This window comes from Mirounga angustirostris, unplaced genomic scaffold (assembly GCF_029215605.1).
Source record: "Mirounga angustirostris isolate CCGP_5_RB_7025 unplaced genomic scaffold, mMirAng1.0.hap1 SCAF_9, whole genome shotgun sequence".
Lineage (NCBI taxonomy): Eukaryota > Metazoa > Chordata > Mammalia > Carnivora > Phocidae > Mirounga > Mirounga angustirostris.
In genome coordinates this window covers 139,184,279-139,205,809 of record NW_026991717.1, presented here as the reverse complement: position 1 = coordinate 139,205,809, position 21,531 = coordinate 139,184,279, and the positions used below count along the sequence as shown (strand labels likewise).

The 21,531-nt window shown below is 50.5% G+C and overlaps 1 protein-coding gene across 5 annotated transcripts in view; it reads right to left on the bottom strand.

Annotated features, from left to right (window-relative positions):
- Positions 1-7,327: 7,327 nt before the first annotated feature.
- Positions 7,328-21,531, bottom strand: part of EML1 (EMAP like 1) — a 182,197-nt gene continuing 167,993 nt past the window's right edge. For all 5 annotated transcript variants that reach the window (XM_045901512.1, XM_045901510.3, XM_045901511.3 and 2 more), the window contains 5 exons: positions 12,730-12,827; positions 12,539-12,626; positions 11,032-11,127; positions 9,543-9,673; positions 7,328-8,917 (listed from right to left, as the gene is read on the bottom strand). In XM_045901512.1, coding sequence (XP_045757468.1) covers positions 8,792-8,917; positions 9,543-9,673; positions 11,032-11,127; positions 12,539-12,626; positions 12,730-12,827 — 539 coding nt within the window. In that variant the 3' untranslated portion in view covers positions 7,328-8,791. The remainder of the gene's footprint in view (positions 8,918-9,542; positions 9,674-11,031; positions 11,128-12,538; positions 12,627-12,729; positions 12,828-21,531) is intronic.

The following is a 21,531-nucleotide window of genomic DNA, read 5'->3' as shown; positions in this document are numbered from 1 at the left end:
TAGGTTAGCGCGCAGGGGCTGATGGGCGGCGAGGCGGGCAGCCAGTTTCCACATGCATGCCCGACTTTCTCCTCTCAGAAGGATGAGGTTTACAGCCCTTAGGTAAAAATAGCTTTGTGCGGCTTTTGCCAGGAAGACATTTAGAAACGGAGGAAGGATTCGTTTGCTAAAAAAAGAAAAAGCCTCCCAAATTGCTACCATAATTTTGGAATTCACTTCTGCAAAACATATCAAGGGTCATAGAGATGTTTTTGCTCTCAAATTCAGTAATTGCACTTCTGGGATTTTGCCCTGGAGAAGCAAGTCTAAGAGAAAGGTTCCACGGACAAGCTGTTCTCCGCAGTGTCGTTTGCGATAGTAAATCACTGGAAGCAGGGAAAGACAGGGTTAAGGGCGAAGGTTTAGGAATCTAAGCCAAGTCCACATGCTCCCCCTTGCTGCCCATGGCTCCATCGATTTGCGCCTCTACCGTACCAGGCCCTGTGCTAAGACGAGGGTACATGATGCCGAGCATTTATGCCTCGGGGAGCTTACAGTGGAAAGGGTACAGGCAGTAGACTCCACTTACAGCTCAGTGTGATAAGAGAAGGATCCATGGGAGGGATCAGAACCCAGAAGAGGCACTCCAGGAAGGCTTCCTGGAAGAAGTGACTTGTGAGCTGTCTTACGAAAGTTACGGTGGTTGGGAGCGCCTGGGTGGCTCAGTCGGTTGAACATCTGCCTTCAGCTCAGGTCCTGATCCTGGAGTCCCATGATCGAGCCCCACATCGGGCTCCCTGCTCAGTGGGGAGTCTGCTTCTCCCTCTCCCTCTGCTCCTCCCCCTGCTTGTGCTCTCTCTCTCTCAAATAAATAAATAAAAGAAAATTACGGTGGTTGGGCAGGAAAAAATGGGAGGAAGAACTTGGGGGCAGAGAGCGTGTGTCAGGACCAGGTGGCGCTGCAGTGTGGGGACAGAGAGAAGCTCAGCCATGGAAGCAGAGGGAGATGGTGTTGCAGAGGAATCAGGAAACCAGGGAACAGGCCCTGTCTGCGATGCGGGGAGCTTTTTCTTAAGAGCCCTTGAAGGATTTTAAGCAAGAGAGTGGTGCCTTTAGAAAACTCGCCCCGACTGCTCTGTGGGGTGAGGCCGGTGTGGCTGCAGGCGGGTCAGCAGTGATCCACCGGCCCGGGCAGAGCAGCGCGGGTGGGAGGAGATGGGCACATGAGGGATCGCTCCTGGAGTCTGGGGGAGAGAGGCCGAGGGGTGCAGTGGTTGGGTATGAACTCTGAAACCGGACTGCATGGGTTCAAATCCCAACTTACTCGCTGTGTAGCCCTTAGCAAGCTAACTAACCTCTCTGTTTTAGTTTCCTCGTTGTGGAAGGGGGATCCCCGTGACAGGGTTGTTGGGAGTCCTGCGGGGCCCCGAGTGTGAGGCGCACCCAGTGGTGACCGGCACGGGGTAAGTGATGGTGTTGGTGTTGGTGCTGCTGATCCAGGCAGTGAGTCAGAGACAGGGGTCTGGAGGGATGCGCGCATTGCTGGCTTGGGCTGCTGGGAGCTGGGAGTACAGGGTTTGGGGAAGGAAGTGGGTAGATTTGGTTTGGGGCATGAGATTGAGGCACTCGTGGCTGAGCAGATGGACAACTGGGTGAAGCTAAGGAAACAGACGTAGAGATGTGGATCTGGGTCTTATCCGTGTTGGAGAGGTGGTAGATCTGGGAGCTGATGGGGTGGCCCATGGGAAGGGGCCATGGCAGAGCCCGCAGCACTGGGGACAAAGGCCCTCAGTAAGGGTGGCCTTGTTTTTCTTGTCTTCATCACCATCATCAGTGTGGGAGGACTGGACAGTCGCAGCAGCCTGTTACAGAACTGATGGGAATTATTTATAACAAGTCTGTAATGACAATGGAAATGTTTATAAAGGTGCAAGAGAAAAGCAACATAAAGCATGGTCTATGCACTCTGCTAACTACGGAAACACATCCAGAAATGTATGCAGAGAAAAAAATACGGGAAGGAGATGCACCAAGAACCTAGTAGTGCTACTTCTAGGTGGTGGGAATATGACAGGACGTCCTGAATTTGCTATAGTAAGTATGTCTTTTCATTTAAAAATACAGTGAACTTCATTTTATTTATTTATTTTTAAAAGATTTTATTTATTTCTTTGACACAGAGAGAGAGAGCACAAGCAGGGGGAGTGGCAGGCAGAGGGAGAGAGAGAAGCAGACTTCCCGCCAAGCAGGGAGCCCGATGCGGGGCTCGATCCCAGGACCCTGGGATCATGACCTGAGCTGAAGGCAGATGCTTAATGACTGAGCCACCCAGGCGCCCCAAATAAAATCTTTAAAAAAAAAATCTTAAAAAAAAAAAAAGAGCAAGATCCTCCCTTGTCTGGGATGCTTGTTCCAATGCCCCTGGATGTTCTCCTTTGGACCCTGACGGTCTCCAGCAGCTGATATTATACATCAGGGAGGCTGAGTGCTCTAGAGGGAGGTGCACAGAGCTGAGAGAAACTGGCCAGGAACTCCAGAATAACAGAAAAGCCCCCCTGCGCCTTGTCGCCGATCTGGCCTTGAAGTCCTTCCTAGCAGGGACGGGGAGGGGGGCGAGGAGGACGTGGAGAATTGTTTGGCATCTGGGTTCCCTTTCACTTCTCTGTTATATTAAGCTTCTGCAGGACTAACCTTCTCCCACTGTTTCCCAAGATGGTATGCCATGGACATTGATCCTGGCCAATAATCAGCATCGTGGGAGCGAAAGTGCCCAATGCTCGAGGATGGGAAATGTCAGTGTAAACAGGCTTCTTTATTATAGAATTTCCAATGTGTTAAAGAGGCAAACTGCGCTCGAGCCTCTACCTACGACACACCATATATAGTCCGGGGCATTTCTAAAGTCATTCGGAGACGCTGCATGAGCAACTTCTCGAATGGCGCTCTGCGAGAGTCCGTCTGAGAACGGTGACGCTGGCGTGGAACACAGCTCGGGAGACCTGGGAGTTTCACCCTGGGCTCAGCAGCCTGGGGCAAGCACCTCTATCTTTCTAACGCTCTGTCTCTTCATCGTCGGGGTCGGGGTGGGGGGGGCTTGTGATCCTACCTCTCAGAGCTGCTCTGCAGGTGCCTTTTGGCCAAGTAGCAGGAACTCCTCAGGTGCCACAGCCCAGGGTAGAGACGGGGCAGAATCTGAGAAGTGGAGCAGGTGCGTGCCCTTGAAAACCAGCGGTCCCCCTCCCAGGCAGTGAAGCCAAACTCTTGTTCAGATGCACAAAGAAACTGCACGAATCCTGACGGAGAAGTTTGTGTCACCAGAAGCTGAACCGACATTTCAGCCCAGGAGCCAAGAGCCAATGGGTGTGTGACTGTCCAGAGGTGCTGCTGGACCACGGGCAGAATTTACCAAGGACGATCCCAAGAGACCGCTTAGCCTCCCTCATCCATGGTATGGGTATAAAAAAGTGTAGGGAAGTAGAATTTTAAAAAAGTATTTGTAAGGGGGATTTCTTTGGGGCAAAGTTGAGCTGTTGATTCCAGCCCCCTTTCTCCCAAGAGGGAGGGGTGGGGTTGCTCCTCTCTCACCCCAAGCCTCTGGACAGCTCGGCGTGTGTCCCCTGCGATTGGTGGGTTGATGTTTGGCTGAAAATCTAAAGGCAGGAGGTGGTTCTCAGCCAGATGTCCAGAGAAGGCTGGGTGGGGGACGAAGGAGCCTCCCTCCACTGGTGGGGGGGTTGGGGCACAGAGGTTTCCTCTGAACGCGGTAGAAAGCCTGGAGTGTGTGTGGGGGGTCATCTGGGGTTCTGCCCGCAGGGCCTCCTGGAGGGCGGGGGGACTCCTACCGAAATATGACTGGGGATCGACCCCCGCTGCGCTCAGGGGCTGCGGGGCGGGGGCGGGCGGCACCTCATAGAACACCCTTATCCAGTAGAAGGGGACTGAAGGTGAGACCATCTGCAACCTCCGAAAGCTCCCTGAGGAGGGTCGCTTGACACACCTGCCCCATCCAGTGAGTGGAAGTCCGTCGCAGTCACACAAGCATTTTCCTTGCCCTGGCCCCACTCTCCCAGCTCACAGAGGTCAGAACCCGGTTGGTTACTGGAGCGCCGGCAAGAGAAGCCGGCTGTGTTTTCTGCCACAAGGTGGCGCACCTGCAGCCAGCGGAGCCCCGGGGGGGGGCGGGGGCGGGGCGGGGGTTAGGTTTAAACCTAGTGTTGAGGCTTACCTTCTCAGTCGTCATCCTACAGGTGCTACGACACCTGCTTTGCTCTAAGTCCAAATGACCAAATTTGTTGCTAACTCATCCACATGCTGAGCTCAGGCAAAATCTGTGTTCACGAGCCCCCAACCTCACCCCTCCCTTAGGCTTCCTGAGGGCAGGGTGCTCTTGTAACCAAAGATAGCAGGAAAGTATGTATGCCACCCGGCAGCCCTCCCAGGTTCCGCCCCTCGGGTGGTAGGAGTATTGTGTCCCATTCTTACTGAGAACCACGCAGGGGAGTGGAGGAGCCAAATTGGAACAGCTGGGACCCTCTGAGAGGGGCTGGAGCTCCTGCTCCCTGTGAACAAGGCTCCTCCCTCAAAGGGGAGAGAAGGTTTCTGAGCTGATCCCTGCGTCTGGTCTCCATCTCACCTGCCAGCCAAGGTGGGAAGGATCCAGGCTGGGTGATCTGGAAGGGGGGCTTCCCCAGGGGGCCAGAGGCAGGGTGTGGGGAGGGGCAGGGTGCAAAGGGGCAGCGAGCTGGGGGTCAGAGTGGGTTCTGGAGAAGCGTCCTGAGCTCAGCCGCACACGTGTGCTTGAGCCTCGTGAGCTAGGCTTCCAGGTGGGCTGTGCATCCTGTGCTTTGCATGGTTGTGTGGCGTCCCCATGTGGTGCTTGGCGTGGAGACATGGCTGGTTTGACAACTCGAGAGACTCGAATGTGGACTGGGTATCAGACCATGAGGAATCACTGTTCAGTTGGTCAGTTACGATTTTGTTAGGGTGGTTACATGAAGTAAACTGGTGTCGTGGGAGCGGCAGACTGAGGCATTTACAGGTGAATGACATGATGACTTGGACTTGCTTTGAAAACACTCCAGTCCTCTCTGTCCCCCAGATTAGGGGAGACCGAGGAAACAAGATTCTCCGAATGTCCATAAGTTTTGAAGCTCGGCGAGAGGCTCTATTTTTGTATATGTTCGAAATTTCCCATAAAGTTAAAAAAAAAAAGCAAAACCGTAGTGAATCAATTTCTATCTCACAGTAAATACATGTTTCTTGTTCATTTTCACCAAACAGCTGCCTCCCCAGTTGTGCCGTTAGATGGCCCTCCTTTGAGGAGGCCGGAGGGGCTCAAACGTTGTTTCTTCTATGTGCTCTTCTAGAAGCCTCAGAAATCACATGATGGTAGTCTGTTCCCAGATCACAGAAAAACTGATTAACGGGTGCAATGTGTAACTTTTGGGCAGTGGAAGTAGTCACTCAAAAAAGTTGGGGGGTTAGGAGTGCCTGGGTGGCTCAGTTGGTTGAGCATCTGACTCGAGTTCAGCTCGGGTCATGATCTCAGGGTTGTGGGCTCGAGCCCCGAGTCAGGCTCCTCACTGGGTATGGAGTCAGCTTGAGATTCTCTCTCCCTCTCCTTCTACACCTCCCCGCCCCTGCATTCTCTCTAGAAAAAAAAAAGTTGGGGGGTTGGTGAAGATGCCTGTGTGGGGTCTTGAGTGAACCCTCTCCTTGCCGAGCTGGTGTTCCTCTGGCTGCCCTGGGTTTCTGAGTGCCCCCAGCTGGGGCGGACGCCCTCTCCTCCCCGGCTGGACCAGCTCCCCGCAATCTCAGCCACACCCCGGTGCCAGACATGGGGCTCTTCTGTGGAGAGCCCCGCAGTGGCACCTGCTGCTGGATTTTTGTTCTGAGCCTGCTAGCTGAATGCCTACTTTTGCACTTGCACTTGGATGTCACGGAGGCCCCTCACCTCACTTCATCCTGTCCCAGGCATCATCCACCTTCAAACTTGCAGTGCTCTGCATCTTGGCCAATGGCACGGCCATTGGACCAGAGAACGGTCAGGGGCCCGAGCCTCACCCACTGCCTGCAGGCGATCCCTCACCTGCTGGCGTTCCCCCTCTAAACCTCCCTCGGACCATCCCTTCGCTTCTCCGCATCCACCGCTTGCAGCCTGGTCCACACTGTCAGCACCTCATGGAGATTAATGCCAACAGCCCCTCAGCCGTCACTCTTCACAGCCCAGCTAAGCTGACAGGGCCTCGGGCCACTGGGAAGAAGAGGCCTAGCGGTCACCCCTGCTTCCAGGCCTCTTGTCCCAGCAGTGTCTTGGATCTTGGAAGGTCGTGATCTCAGAGTCGTGAGATTGAGCCCCACGACGGGCTCTGTGCTGGGTGTGGAGCCTGCTTGAGATTCTCTCTCTCCTTTTCCCTCTGCCCCTCCCCCCTCAAATAAACAAACAAAAATAAAAAATAGACAAATATGAAAATAACAGTAATAGCTTATGTAAATATCCTTTTTCCATTATGAGCCTGGAAAAGAGTGGGATTATATAGAAATAAAAGTAGATCTTGGGCGCCTGGGTGGCTCAGTCGTTAAGCGTCTGCCTTCAGCTCAGGTCACGGTCCCAGGGTCCTGGGATCGAGCCCCGCATCGGGCTCCCTGCCCAGCGGGAAGCCTGCTTCTCCCTCTCCCACTCCCCCTGCTTGTGTTTCCTCTCTCACTGTGTCTCTCTCTGTCAAAAAAAAAAAAAAAAAGATCTTATAAGATCAATAATGGGTCCCTTTCCCCTTCCTTGAGCTGGTGATTCCCTTAATTATTAATGTAAAAATAACTGTTTTTGCCAGTATTTAACCGAGTAAAATAACAACTAGGTACAGTAATTAAGCTGAAAAATTTTTAAGTTTTTCATTTTTTTTTTTTTTTAGCATCTCTACCCCCAACATGGAGCTCAAACTTATAGCCCTGAGATCAAGGGCTGCATGCTCCTCCAAGTGAGCCAGCCAGGCACCCCTCAGCTGAGTTCTTTTTTTTTTTTAAGATTGATTTATTTTAGAGAAAGAGAGAGAGAATGACCAGGAGAGGCAGAGGGAGAGGAAGAGGGGGAGAGAATCCCAAACAGACTCTGCACTGAGCACATGCGGAGCCCAACATGGGGCACAATCCCACGACCCCAAGACCATGAGCCAAGCTGAAACCAAGAGTCAGACGCCCATCTGACTACGGCACCCAGGCGCCCCTAAGCTGAATTCTTTATAGTCTTCGAATCTGATGAATCCTTACACACCATGCAAGCTAGAGTTCCATTTGCAAATGACCCAGGTGAGAACAAAAAATATGTCTATGAAACAGAATATAGTGTGAATCATATCTAATTTTAAATATTTTAATTTATATATTTTCATGATTATAGGTCAATAAGAAATCCTTTTCAGATTTAATTTCATTATAGAATATATTTGATAAGGATACATACAAACAGATTCATCTTTAATACACGTGTCTACTGGTGTCCCACATTTGCTCAGCAGGCTGGCGATGTAATAAACATGCTTCCAAACGTTGTGCTTAATCAGCCACTCTAAACAACCCGCCCCATGGAGTTCAGATAATTCCATTCATTTACTTGCCTAGAACAAGTAGAAATCTTAGTGTTTGTTTTTAAGTCTGTTTATTACTCTTCTATTTTAAAATCTGAGATACATTCCCCAATGTAAACAATAAATTTCAATCTGTCACACAATCAAAATGGATAAGGCCTTCTTGACAAACGTATGCCACCTCTGTTTTACTCATCAGAATGCGATCTTATTTCGTAGTGTAGGGAGCCATCCATGCACGAAAGACAGGAAAAGAAGCTGCCCTTAGTACCCAGTGGAGCCTCCCAGACTTCTCCCCGCCGCAGGTTTATTGTACACTTAAGAGATACCGTTTCGACTTGGTCTACTTGGTCTTAAAATACAAATATACAATGTCCATAAGCATAAAATAGTAAAGCCTAGCCTTACATCTTTATGATCAATTTCTACAATCCTATACAAGTACAATACCAGATCATGCCAACTCCTATACAGAAGAAGGTGGCTGGATGTCTCCACCGCTCTTCCGGGAACGTGAGCGCGGGACAGAGGGAGCGAAGCGGCTGCCTGCGTTGGGTTAGGCAGACAGCGTCACTGAAACTCTACGGTGCCTGCATACCCTGCTGAAATATTTAAATTAATCTGGAGTACAATCTGCTTAACACAAGAAGAATACAACCCCTTTCTCGTCAGCCTCCCTCCAGGAGGACTGAATGAACCCTTAGAGAATGAAACCAAACAGAGTCACATTTGCATTTCCCGATTCACCTGTGCAAATCAGTCCTCCACGCTCTTCTCCATCGCTTTATCCTTTCAGGACCAATTCATCAATAGCGATCACAATTCAGTACCTCATTATCATCATAAATATTTGACTTAGCGAGCTAGATGGGGAAATAGTAAAGCCTATGTACAATATTTTAAAAGGCATTCTGTGACCATTTTTGAAGGGTTCGTAGAAAAGTTACGAAGGATATACCAGTCACTTCTGTTGATGTCACCATAATGTAAACCCTGGCATATCTTTTCTTAATATTAAATGTGCACTGTTTTATATACTGTACAACAAAGGAGAACCGTGAACCACTGCTCCGGGGTGACGCTCACTGATTCGCTAAGCTAAGGGAACTGGTAGAGGGAGTGGTTTTCCTGAGGTTTGTCAGAGCTTCTCAAACGAACAGAAATCACAGTGGTGGGGCCTCGCACGAGTCTGTGCCTGCCCCTGTTCTGCTCCCCGCTTCCTGCGGGGACTAAATGACCCGCCACTGCATGATGCTCGTGTCCTTGCCGCCCGTGGAGATGAGGTGGCTATCGCCACAGAGGAAATCGACGTTGGTGACGTGGCTGCTGTGCCCACTGCACACGTGGCTCGGAGCCTGGGGAAGAACGACAGAGAGCGAGCTTAGCGCAGAGCGAGCCGCGTGCGGTCGGAAGGTGCTCGTTCCTCCCTCCCTCAGCAGCTCTCGCCTGCGCACCTGCTTTGTGCACCGGCACCGGAGGGGCGTCCAAACGACACGGAGGCCCTCCCCGTACCCCGACAATCTGGCCTGGGGGGGGACAGACACGGGCCGGGCGCTGTCCCGGGCGGGACACGTTCAGGGCCGGAGCGCTGTACCGGACGTGGCCACCCAGAGGGGGGTCTACCAGGTGCCACGGGTCGAGGGGGAAGGGCGGGGAAGGCTGTTCTAGGCGCTGGTGTCGGCTCAGCTCAGCAGGTGGGGGAAGAGGCGTGAGGCCCACGAAGGAAGCCACGGTAGCAGACAAGCCAGCTCGAAGCGCTCTGTGGATGGGGGTTCTCCCCGGAGAGCAGCGTGGAGCCCGGAAGAGCTCCAGGGTGGCGGGGCGGCGGGGTCAAGTCTGCATGCGCGACTGGCAGGTTCACGGACAGAGCCTGGCTAGTCAATCACCAGACCGCCAGGGGAGGCCAGGACGCACGCGCCCCCCGCGGGCAGAGGCCGTGACGCACGCGCCCTGAGGACAAGGTCCGTGAGGAAGACGTACCCTGAACTGTGAGCAAGGGTAAGAGAACAGGTGCACTTTGCCGAAGTCGTCGCCGGTGGACAGCAGCTTTCTCTCATGGGCCCGGCACACGGCATTGATGTCGGTTCCGTCCGAGCCTTCCGGCCACACTCCTAAAACGAAGACCACAGACAGAGCCCTGAAACTCCAGAGACACTAGGCCATGCGGCACAGGGCCCGCCATGAGCCCTCAGGGGGATCAGCTCGCCCGGAGTCCCTGGCTTTCGAAGCCGGGGCCGGAAGAGCTCCCAGCCTGCCGGCGATCGTGTCCGCCGGGGCGATTCCCAGATCACCCGTCCCGCCCGAGGGGAGAGCCCCGGCAGGCTCTCTGGGCTCCCACGACTTCCGGGGCCCCTTCCTTCCTGGCTCGACAGCGGAGAGAGTGCCAGAAACCGTGGCTCTGGACGCAGTGCCTTTTCTTTATTCCCCCAAAGCACCTGAGTGGAAGCTGGCTAGTCCTCAGCCTACAGTTTCCTAACTTTTTGGGTTTTTTGGGGTAACTCTATATGTGAGTCTCTCCAAAGGAGTGTTCAACCCTGTGCGTGCCTTTCAGGGTTTTTTTAAGATTTTATTTGTGTATGAGAGAGAGAGTAGCGGGGGGAGGAGCAGAGGGAGAGGGACAAGCAGACTCTGTGCTGAGCGTGGAGCCTGACCTGGGGCTGGATCCCACGACCCTGAGGTCACGACTTGAGCCAAAATCAAGAGTCAGACGCCCCTCAGGTGTTTCTTGGTGTCGGCTCTTTGTGGCTGCTGCTGGCCTGGTCTACCCGGCAGGTGTGCTGTCCGCCTGCCATGGATCTGGAGTCTGGTTGGGCGGGCAGTGTCCCCTGATCATTGCCATGGGAAACATTGTGGTCCCAGTAACTTTGGATCTGAGACAGCTGAATGTACATTAGTTTCTCAGCTGGCAGATCTAGAGTGAACCCAGGAGTTCCTAGCATTTGTACCAGAAAATGATAAATGCCAGCTCTAAAGAGATTTGTGAAATTTTGACCACCTTATTGACTTAGAGTCTTACGTAAAGAGATTATAGGTACTGTCTTTTCTTTTTTATTCTACTAAACTGTCTTAATTTATTTTACACCATTTATATATTCCAATCTCAACTTTAAAGGAAGTGAAAAATTTAGTTAAAGAACCAAAAAAAGTATAATAACTCTAACAAATGATAAAGAAATAGATTGAGTGCCATCTGGCCCATCTAAGAAGTTTGGCACAACCGCAAAGGAGAAGATTCTAGAGCATTATCTCAGGACTTATTTCATACAATAGAAAAGGGTTAAACCTATCTCTCTGGTTCTTGCCTGGCCCTTCCCCTGGGAGCTGCAGGGAGCGTGTCCTTTTAGGGTTCATGTGGCAGCAGAGCAGCTGGACAAAACCAGTGACCATGAGAGTTCATAACTATTAGAGAAATGTTCTGAAAGTGGATACATGTTATGTGTGAACTGAATGAAAGCTGCAGAAAACTTACCAAAGACATGGAACCCCAAAGTGCAGGTGTATGTAGCCCATTCAATGTCTCTCGTAGTTTCCACACTTACGACTTGCTTACAAGCAGAGGGAACCCCTGGAAAAAGCAAATCCAAGTCTGGTGACATCTAAGCCGAAGGCCCCTCTCCTCCCCTGACAAGGCTGGCCCTTACAGCCCTGCCCCGCCAGCGTCAGAGCCACGTGGAGTGGGACCCTTTCCACTTCCCAGCCCCGTGGGAGCCAGGCTCACGACTGCAACTGTGCCTGAGCCCCGGGGCCTCCATGGGCACCACCTCCCATCTATCTCCCTCTTTGGGTCTGTTTCCTGCAGTCTGGCTTCTCTTTCCTTTGACCATCCATGGGTACCTTGCCTTCAAATGCTCACGGTCTCCCTCCCCTGCCCGCCCACAGAGCCTTCGAACAGCTCAGCTCTGCCACCTGCTGTTCATGTCAGGCTCCCCAGCCATCCCCCTGCCCACCACCACCACACACCCCTTCAGCCCTGAGTTAGGAGTGGAAGCTTATGGAAACCAGTCATACCCAGGTGATTTGACTGCTCCCCAAATGAGCTCTCACTCCTAGAGTATGAGACCGTGTCTGAGAAGATTTTAGACCCATGGCCTGTTTCTGAAACCCATCCCCCTTCTTCTGCCCTGTGTCAGGCAGGACTTTGGGGAGGGCGGAGAGGGAAGACCAGGTGCCACCTGGCACATGCTAGTTCCCTCTCTCCTCCATCTCCAGCAGCTCTACCTGTCCAGCTCCTCAGTAAGTGGATGGCTGCCTCCCTACCTCCCCATTGGCTCTTGATGCCTACGGCCTCGTATCTGAGCCCACACTTCCTGTCTACAAAATGGGATAAGCCTGGAAGAGCTATGGATAATGACAGAAAATGTATGTAAACTTTTTGGTACTTTTTAGTATTGCACTATTTAGTACCATCCAGCAGGGTGGACACCAGGCCCTCCTCATGCCCCACAATCCCCTGTGCTTAGCCCAGAGCTGGGCACATGACAGGTGCTTGACCCACGTGTGAGGAGCCAGTGCTCAGGAAGTACTGGCCTTACTATCCTCAGTGTTCTCAGGTCCTGCCTGGACACAGACACCGCCAGGAGGGGTCCTAGGCGCTGCTGTCCCCCCAGGCAGGAGAGACTTCACTGTGTCTGCCTGCTTGGGATGATGCCTTCACAAGGGTCCCCAACTCTCTCCTGCCCCAATTGCCCCCCTCGGGCCTCTCCCTCCAGGATTTGGCATTTTCCTTCTTGGAGTCCCATATCTTCTGCTCCGCAGGGGCCCACGTCAGCCCGAGCCCCCAAGGATCTCAGTGGCGGGAAGGATCTTAGAGGTGGCCCTGCCCGACTCCCATTTTATAGAAAAGGAAACCAAGGCCTGGAGATGACAGCACGTGCCGAGGCAGTAGGGGAAGTGGGGTTTGCAGGAGACCCCATTTTGGTCTCAGAGTGAACGTTCTATGTGATCCGAACCCAGACAAGCCCTGGGGTGCTACTCACAGTAAAGGATTTCATAGTCTCCAGAATTTGACACGAGGAATTGGGAGTTCACAGACCAGTCCAGGTGAGTAATGAAGCTGGAATGACCCTGGGAGAGAAGAGCAGGATGTGTTTCACGTGCCTCGTAAATTCCCGGCACGAGGGACATGGGGTGACCACACACATCCTGAGAAAATGAGAAGAGCGCCTACCGAGCACTTGCCGACACGCGTGTACTTCCTCCCATTGTCACTGACTCCGTAGATGTAGATGCAGTTGTCATGGGAGCCGATGGCTAAGAAGGTCCCGTCTGCAGAAATATGCAGATGACATTTGTTTTAAAAATAAACACTTATCAATGACAAGGGGTAATGTTAGTGACATCACAGATTTAGAAAAATTAGCCAAATTAGTGACTTAACTCAAAGAGAAGAGTTTGCTTTTCAGGAAGTCCTACGCCACTTCCCGAGCTGTCTTTTGGAAATCCACTCCTGACCAGATCTCTCCCCTTATTAGCCCCATCCCTGCCACTCCCACATGGAAGGACCGAGACTCATTCCCTCCAGGATGTGGCCACATCGCTCCTCACTGAGCGCCAGGCTCTCTCAGACCTCTGCCATACTGTCCTCCCTCCCACCCCCCTGCCCTGCCTGGAAGGTCCCTCCCACCTCACCTCTGCACACACTGTCCTCCCTCCCACCCTCCTGCCCTGCCTGGAAGGCCCCTCCTACCTCACCTCTGTGCAGGCTGTCCTCCCTCCCACCCCTGCCCTACCTGGAAGGCCCTTCCCGCCTCTCTTCCAACAGGCCATCAGTTACCATTTTTGCCTAGGTTTCTGGCCTCAGGAAAGCCTAAGGAACGGGGCTTTGGTGCTTGTGTGGAAACACAGGGAAGGAGCTCAATATAACATAAAAGCAGAGCCCACTTTTGTAGCCGGTGGAGGAACTTGCCAAGTGTGAAGGCAAAGCGGGGAGATCCACGATACACTGGGAAGGAAACAAGGCCTGAGAGACTAATCCAGAGGAGGTCAGACTTTCCTCAGGCCAGGAAGCAAAAGGAAGGAGACAGGAACCGTGTGGGGGGCGGGCACCCTGAGGCACAGAATGGAACACAGAGTAGCGGGGTCTCCGCACACTGGCTCGGGGACTGCGATGTGTCCCTGCTCGCACCGAGCACCAGTGCCTCCGTCCGCAAAGCACGGCAATTTTCACAGCAATTCAGAGGATTCCCTGGACAGTGTTTGTAAAGGTCCTGGTGGTCACTGGCCGTCGTTAGTTGTTAATAAAAGTCCCCCCCCCCCCCCCCACTGTCATCAGTTTCCTTCTCCCAAGGTAAGGAGTCCTACAGGAAACAACATGGCCTGACACCATCAGGAAATGGTGTTTCAGGAAGTCCTAGCCTTGGCCAGGTCAAAATAAGGGTGTTGGCAAGACCAAGTCAGCCTGTCCCATGTGGGAATCCTGGCGGGATGGGGTAAATAGGCCAAGGACAGCGGAGGCCTGGAGAAGGAGACCATCTATGGCTGACGGTTCTCAAGAAGGCCGGAGAGCTGCATGGGAAACCGTCCACCCTTGATTCCCCCAACTGACCGGGCCCTGACAATAATGATGATGATGAACACTAAAGGTTAACCATAATTATTATCAAATTGTAACAGTCCACATTTATGTAGTGTCCACTAGGTACCATCCTGTATTCACGTATTTCATCCTCATAAACCCTACAGACAGGTAGATATCATGCCCATTTTTCAGGAGAGGAAACTGAGGCACAAGGGGCAAAGTAACTTGCCCAAGGTCACACAGGTTTATGGGAGCTGGGATTCGAACCCAGGCAGTCTGACTCCAGAGCCTGGAGCATTTTGTTGCTGATTCTGCTGCCCCTGTGACACAGATTAAGGGTAAAGCCTGCCACGTGATGTGTCGGCATGCTGGCTTGTACATTCTTAAGCCAATGATCTCCAGATAAGAATTACCTTATCATCTGTTAACTCTCTCTCATAATGGAACCATTTATTATAATTCTGACTGCCCCAGCTCTAGGATTTCGAATGTTCTAAGTACCTCCTGTAAGTGGGATCATACAATAGTCGTCTTTTTGTGTCTGCCTTATTTCACTCAGCATAACGTCCTCAAGAGTCGTCTGTGTTATAGCATGTGATAAAATTTCCTTCTTTTTAAAGACTGAATAATATTCTGTTGAATGGCTATACCATAATTTGCTTATCCATCCATCTACTGATGGACACTGGGGTTGCTTCCACAGTTAAGAATAATTATTATAGAATAATAATGCTATGAGCATGGTGTACAAATGCCTTTTTGAGGCAAGGGTCACCTGGTTAATGAAGAAAAGCTCTGAAGCCCGAGAAGCAGAGTTGCTGGTAAGAAGAGCTCTCTGGTCTCCAGGGAATGGCCATGAGTATAACTGACAAGAAATATACTCCCCGAAGGACTCTGCTCATGTCAGCCAGAGCTGATAGATATCTGAGGGCCTTCTAGGAAAAGAGGGTGTAGACGAGGGCCTCTTGCATTTCACAGACATTCAGAATCACAAGAAAATGATGCGAAACACATAAAACACATAGAAGAATCCAGAGTATTGGCCAGAATTAATAATAAAATATGATACTTAAAACATCAAGAATGAAAGGCATTCTGAGCTGAGTAAGCACCTTCTCAACATCAAAAAAAGGTTCCAAGGTGTCTGGGGGGTTGTCTGTTTAGGGTGAGAAGTGTGAACTTTGCTCGGGCACAAGGAAAACACCCCCGGAAGGGTGCTCCTTCTCTAATGAGACCTGTGGAGATTAAGAACACAGCTCCACCATGAGGTAGAGACTGCTGCCAATCAGCTTATAAAATAGAGGATTCCTACAGAGCAGTAGCAGCTCAGTCTTGGCCAAGTATTTCCAAGGACAAAACTGCTATTTCCGAGAGCGTTCACATAGCTGAATATCCTGCATATCACAGAAACATAGCATTTCCTAAAACACAAGCATCCAACGACCAGGCCTAGAAGCAAGGACCAGCCCAGCAGCCATGAGCACTCTTGGCACCCACACTGTCAGGACTCAGCCGCCAAACCCTGGTGGCTTCCATTGGCCCGTGATGAGAAAACCGAGCAAATATACGTCAGTTCACAATGGCACCCAACCCACCAACACCAACTGCTCACTGTTAAGGGGTACAGAGAACAAATTCACTATCTTGGAAATTGGTATAAAAAGCAAAAGAAATCAGGCAGGGGCACCTGGGTGGTGTAATCAGTTAAGCATCCAACTCTCGGTTTCAGCTCAGGTTGTGATCTCAGGGTGTGAGATCGAGCCCTGCATCAGGCTCCACGCTTAGCACAGTCTGCTTAAGACTCTCTCCCTCTCCCTCTGCCCTTCCCTGTTGCTTGCTCTCTTTCTCTCTCTCAAATAAATAAATCTTAAAAAAAAATCAGGCATTTATCTTGACTTTCCTTAATGAATGCTACCATGCTATTGGATAACAAAGTAGATGATTAGCAGTTTTTCTTTATAGAAATAAGATATCTAATAAGTGAAGAAGAAAATCTAACATTGGCAAACCACTCATTTGTAGTCCCTCGTGAATCTGGGCATTGGGCACCAACAGCTACTAATATCACCCAAAGTGAGAGAAGCAGATGTGAGTCTCTGGTAGCTGGAAGACAGCAATACATGCAGACCCTGAATGGGATCCAGCATCTAGATGCAAACATCACATCAGAGGGAGTCCAGGGGACAGAGGAACATGTTAAAGGACACCACGGGGATGCACTCAGCAAAATCCAGAGTGGAGAAAACACTACGGGGGAAAATGAGCCTGTTCCTTCAACAAGTAAGTGCACAGTGCATACAAGAGAGAGTGGGGAAGGGGGTGGGGGAGGGAGGGAGGGAGAGAACAAGCACAAGGAATGATGGATTAAACGGGACTTCAGAGATATATCAGACAATTACCACAGGACAGCCTTTTTTGGATCCCAACTGAAACTGTTAAAAACAAGTCAAGTGAAGGGCGCCTGGGTGGCTCAGTGGTTAAGCGTCTGCCTTCGGCTCAGGTCATGATCCCAGGGTTTTGGGATCGAGCCCCGCATCGGGCTCCCTGCTCGGCGGGAAGCCTGCTTCTCCCTCTCCCACTCCCCCTGCTTGTGTTCCTGCTCTCGCTGTCTCTCTCTGTCAAATAAATACACAAAATCTTAAAAAAAAGTAAAATTAAGGGCGCCTGGGTGGCTCAGTCGGTTAAGCGTCCGCCTTCGGCTCGGGTCATGATCCCAGGGTCCTGGGATCGAGCCCCGCGTCGGGCTCCCTGCTCGGCGGGAAGCCTGCTTCTCCCTCTCCCACTCCCCCTGCTTGTGTTCCTGCTCTCGCTGTCTCTCTCTGTCAAATAAATACACAAAATCTTAAAAAAAAGTAAAATTAAGGGCGCCTGGGTGGCTCAGTCGGTTAAGCGTCCGCCTTCGGCTCGGGTCATGATCCCAGGGTCCTGGGATCGAGCCCCGCGTCGGGCTCCCTGCTCGGCGGGAAGCCTGCTTCTCCCTCTCCCACTCCCCCTGCTTGTGTTCCCGCTCTCGCTGTCTCTCTCTCTGTCAAATAAATAAATAAAATCTAAAAAAAAAAAAAAAAAGTCAAGTGAAAATCTGAATACTGACTATGCGAATACCTGATGATATTAAGAAGTTAATGCTATTTGGGCTGAGGAGGTGACAGGGACACTGTGGCTATATTAAAAATAAGCGGGCAGGGCTTCCAGCGGTGGCCCAGTGAGCCCGGTGAATCCTCTCCCCATAAAGCAATGAAAAAGATGTACAAAACCGACAAAAATAACCACTTCCGCACTCTGGAAATTGATCAAAGACGTAAATCCATCCGGGAAGCGTTTATGCTTAGAAAGCTGCTGAATTCGGGATGAGGACAGTAGGAGTCCCCGGTGCGCTCGCCGGGGCTGCGCTCTCCCCTCCCACCGGCTCGGCGGGCTCAGAGGCTGCGGCCGCGGGCGCCAGCAGCGTTGTTTCCGTGGTCAGGCGCTCACTCCACACGAAGCCCTGGGCGACGCCTACGCCCGCCAGCAGCGCTGTGGACAGAGTGACGGTCTCCAGCGCGGGCGCGCAGAGAGGGCCCTCGGCGCCCGCAGCCCGCGGTCACGGCGGAGGCCGGAGCGCGCCCATTCCCGGTGACGGGAGGCTAGGCACGTGCGCGCGGGCGCGGGCCGGAGAGGAGCGCGGCGACCCGGACGCTCGTGGCCACGCGGAGGGTGCACGCGTGCCCAGGGAGGATGCCCCAGGGCCCGCGGCCGCAGAGGCCGGGCAGCCCCGGAACCGGCCCGGCCGCCGGCCGCGCCCTTCTACCCGCACACGCGTCCGCCGGCACCGGATGCGAGCCTTCCTGGCTGGACGTGTTTGGGCGCAACTCTGTCCCTCCTCCGTCCAAAATGCATGAGGCCAAGCCGAGAGAGCCGAAGAGAGAAACTAACCGGTTCCACGGGGCCAGTGGGAGATTCCAGTCCTTCCCTCTGAGCAGCTGCTAGACCAGCCAGAGTAGCGGCAAGGACACAGATGCCTCGAACAACACATCAGCCAGCTCTGAACACGGTCCACCAACTTGTCCCAGCCGACCAATCGAGAGCACTGCACCCGAGAGCGCACGACGCACATTCTCCGCAAGTACACCTGGGACATCGTCCGGGATGGACCAGTGCCAGGCTATAAAAACAAGTCTCGGGCGCCTGGGTGGCTCAGACGGTTAAGCGTCTGCCTTCGGCTCAGGTCATGATCCCAGGGTCCTGGGATCGAGCCCCGCATCGGGCTCCCGGCTCGGCGGGGAGCCTGCTTCTCCCTCTGACCCTCTCCCCTCTCATGCTGTTTCTCTCTCGCTCGCTCTCTAAAAAATAAATAAAATCTTTAAAGATTTTTATTTATTTATTTATTTATTTGAGAGAGAGAGAATGAGAGAGAGCATGAGAGGGAGGAAGGTCAGAGGGAGAAGCAGACTCCCCGCCGAGCAGGGAGCCCGATGCGGGACTCGATCCCGGGACTCCAGGATCATGACCTGAGCCGAAGGCAGTCGCTTAACCGACTGAGCCACCCAGGCGCCCCGTAAAATAAATAAAATCTTAAAAAAAAAAAACAAAAAACAAGTCTCGATGAAGTAAACGTGATTAAAGTCATACAAAATACACTCTAGGCCACAATGGAGGTGAGTTAAACAACAACAGGAGGAAATATGGGAAATCCCCCAAATATTCGGAAATTAGACAATACGTATGTAAATAACCCATGGGCCAAAGAAGAAATCATTAAGGAAATTAGGAAATATTTTGAATGGAATGGAAATGAAAACACAATATATCAAAATTTATGGGATGTGACTGAAACAGTGCTCAAGGGGAATTTTTTTTTTTTTTTGAGAGGGGGAGAGAAACAAGGGAGGGGAAGGGGCAGAGGGAGAGGGAGAGAATCTCAAGCAGGCTCCATGCTATGGGGTAACCCTGAGATCATGACCTGAGCCAAAATCAAGAGTTGGACGCTTAACCAACTGAGCCACCCAGACACCCCTCGAGGGGAAATTTATAGTTTTACACATCTCTACCAGAAAAGAAAGGTCGCCAATAAGTAACCTAAACTTCAAGAGCAAGCTAAATATTAATCAAGCAGGGGAAGGGAAAAAAATAAAGATCAGAACAGAGAAGAAAAAAAAGGAAAAGGAAAATCAATGAAAACAAAAGTTGGTTCTTTGAAAAGATCAATAAAATTGACAAACCTTTAGCCAGACTGACCAAGAGGAAAAGAGAAGAGACAGAGTTTCCAGAATCAAGAATGAACGAGGAGACCTCACTGCTGACCTCAGAAAAATTAAAAGGATTATAAGCAAATATTATGAATGATTTAATGCCAACCAAGTAGACAACTTAGCAGAAATGGACAATTTACCAAACTGACTCAAGAAGAATAAACACTCTGAATAGATCTACAACAAGAAACTGCATTAGTAATTAAAAACCCCCCCACAAGGAAAAGATGGCTCACTAAATTTACACGAATTCTACCAAATATTTAATGAAGAAATAGTATCAATCCTTAAGAAACTCTTTCAGAAAATAAGCAAGGAAGGAACACCTCCCAACTTACTCTGCAACAGTACTCTCATAATTATGCCACACAAAACTATCACAGGAAAAGAGAACTACAGATTGATATCCCTCAAGAACAGGGACGAAAAAGATCCTTAATATTAACAAATGGAATCCAGTGATATATAAAAAGGATTGATACACCATGACCAAGTGGGATTTGTCCCAGGAATGCAAAGTTGGGTTAACATCTGAAAATTAATAGACCATATTAATAAAATGAAGGATAAAAAAAATCACTTAGCGGCGCCTGGGTGGCTCAGTTGTTAAGCATCTGCTTTCGGCTCAGGTCATGATCTCAGGGTCCTGGGATTGGCCCCACATTGGGCTCCCTGCTCAGCCAGGAGCCTGCTTCTCCCTCTCCCACTCCCCCTGCTCGTGTTCCTTCTCTCGCTGTCAAATAAATAAATAAAATCTTGTTAAAAAAATCACTTGATCATCTTAATAAATATATTTGACCAAAAAAAAAAGCATTTGACAAAATCCAACAGCCGTTCATGCTGAAAACCCTAAACAAATTAGGAATAGAAAGGACCTTCCTCATCATGCTAAAAGGGCACTAACATCATACTTAATGGTGTATGACTGAATGCTTTTCCTCCTAAGACTGTGAGCAAGGCAAGGATGCATTCTTGCCACTTCTGTCCAACACTGTCCTGGAGGTTCTACCTAATGCAAGAGAGAAGAAATAATTAAAGGCACCCAGATTGGAAAGGAAGAAATAAAACAGTCTTTATTTGCAGATGACACGATCCTGTAGGAAGAAAATCCCAAGGATTTTACACACACACACACACACACACACACACAACACTACTAAGACCAATAAAAGAGTTTAGAAAGGACATAGGATATAAGATCCATGTGCAAAAATTGATTTTATTTCTCTATGGTAGCAACCAACATTCTGAAAATAAAGTTAAGATAATTCCATTGCCAATGGCATAAAGAGAACTGACTTAGGAACAAACTTGACAAAGGAAGTGCGACTTGTGCACCAAAAACTATGAAACACTGCTGAGAAAAATGGCAGAAGACCTAAATAAATGGACAGATATTCTGTGTTCAAAGAGTAAAAGACTCAGCATGGCCAGGCCATCAAATCTCCCTATATCGATCTACAAGTTCAACATTAAATCCCTATTAAAATCCTGGCAGGCTTTTTAAAATGAGAAATGGACAAGGTGGTCATAAAATTTATATACAAATGGTGAGGACCTAAAGTAGTCAAAACAGCTCTGAAAAGGAACCGCAAAGTTGGAGGAGTTAGACTATTCATCTTTGAAACTCACTCTGAACTCCCAGTAATCCAGACTGCGTGGTGCTGGCACAGGGATGGACATCTAGGTGAACGGGACAGAACTGAGAATCCAAAAATAAACCTTTTTATTTTACGGGTCAATTGGTTTGTGACAATAATGTCAAGATTATCTGATAGGGAAAGGACTGTCTTTTGAATGAATGATGCTGGGACAAGTGGATAATCTATATGCAGAACAAATCAAACTTTCACCCCTTGCAATACACAAGAATCACCTGGAAGTAAGGGCTAAAACAATCACCAATTTTTTTTTTTTTTTAAAGAGGGAGAAAGAAGCAGGGGAGGGGCAGAGGGAGAGAGAGAGAATCTCAAGGGGACTCCACGCTGAGCCTGGAGCCTGACGTGGGACTCAATCCCAAAACCCTGAGATCATGACCTGAGCCAAAACCAAGAGTCAGACACTTAACCGACTGAGCCACCCAGGCGCCCCAACAATCACCTTTCTGAAAGAAAGCAGAGGGGAAAAGCTTCATGACTTGGGTGCGACGCTAAATGCATGATCCATCAAAGAAAAACCTGAGAAACTGGACTTCATCAAAATGGAAAGCTTTTGCTTCAAAAGA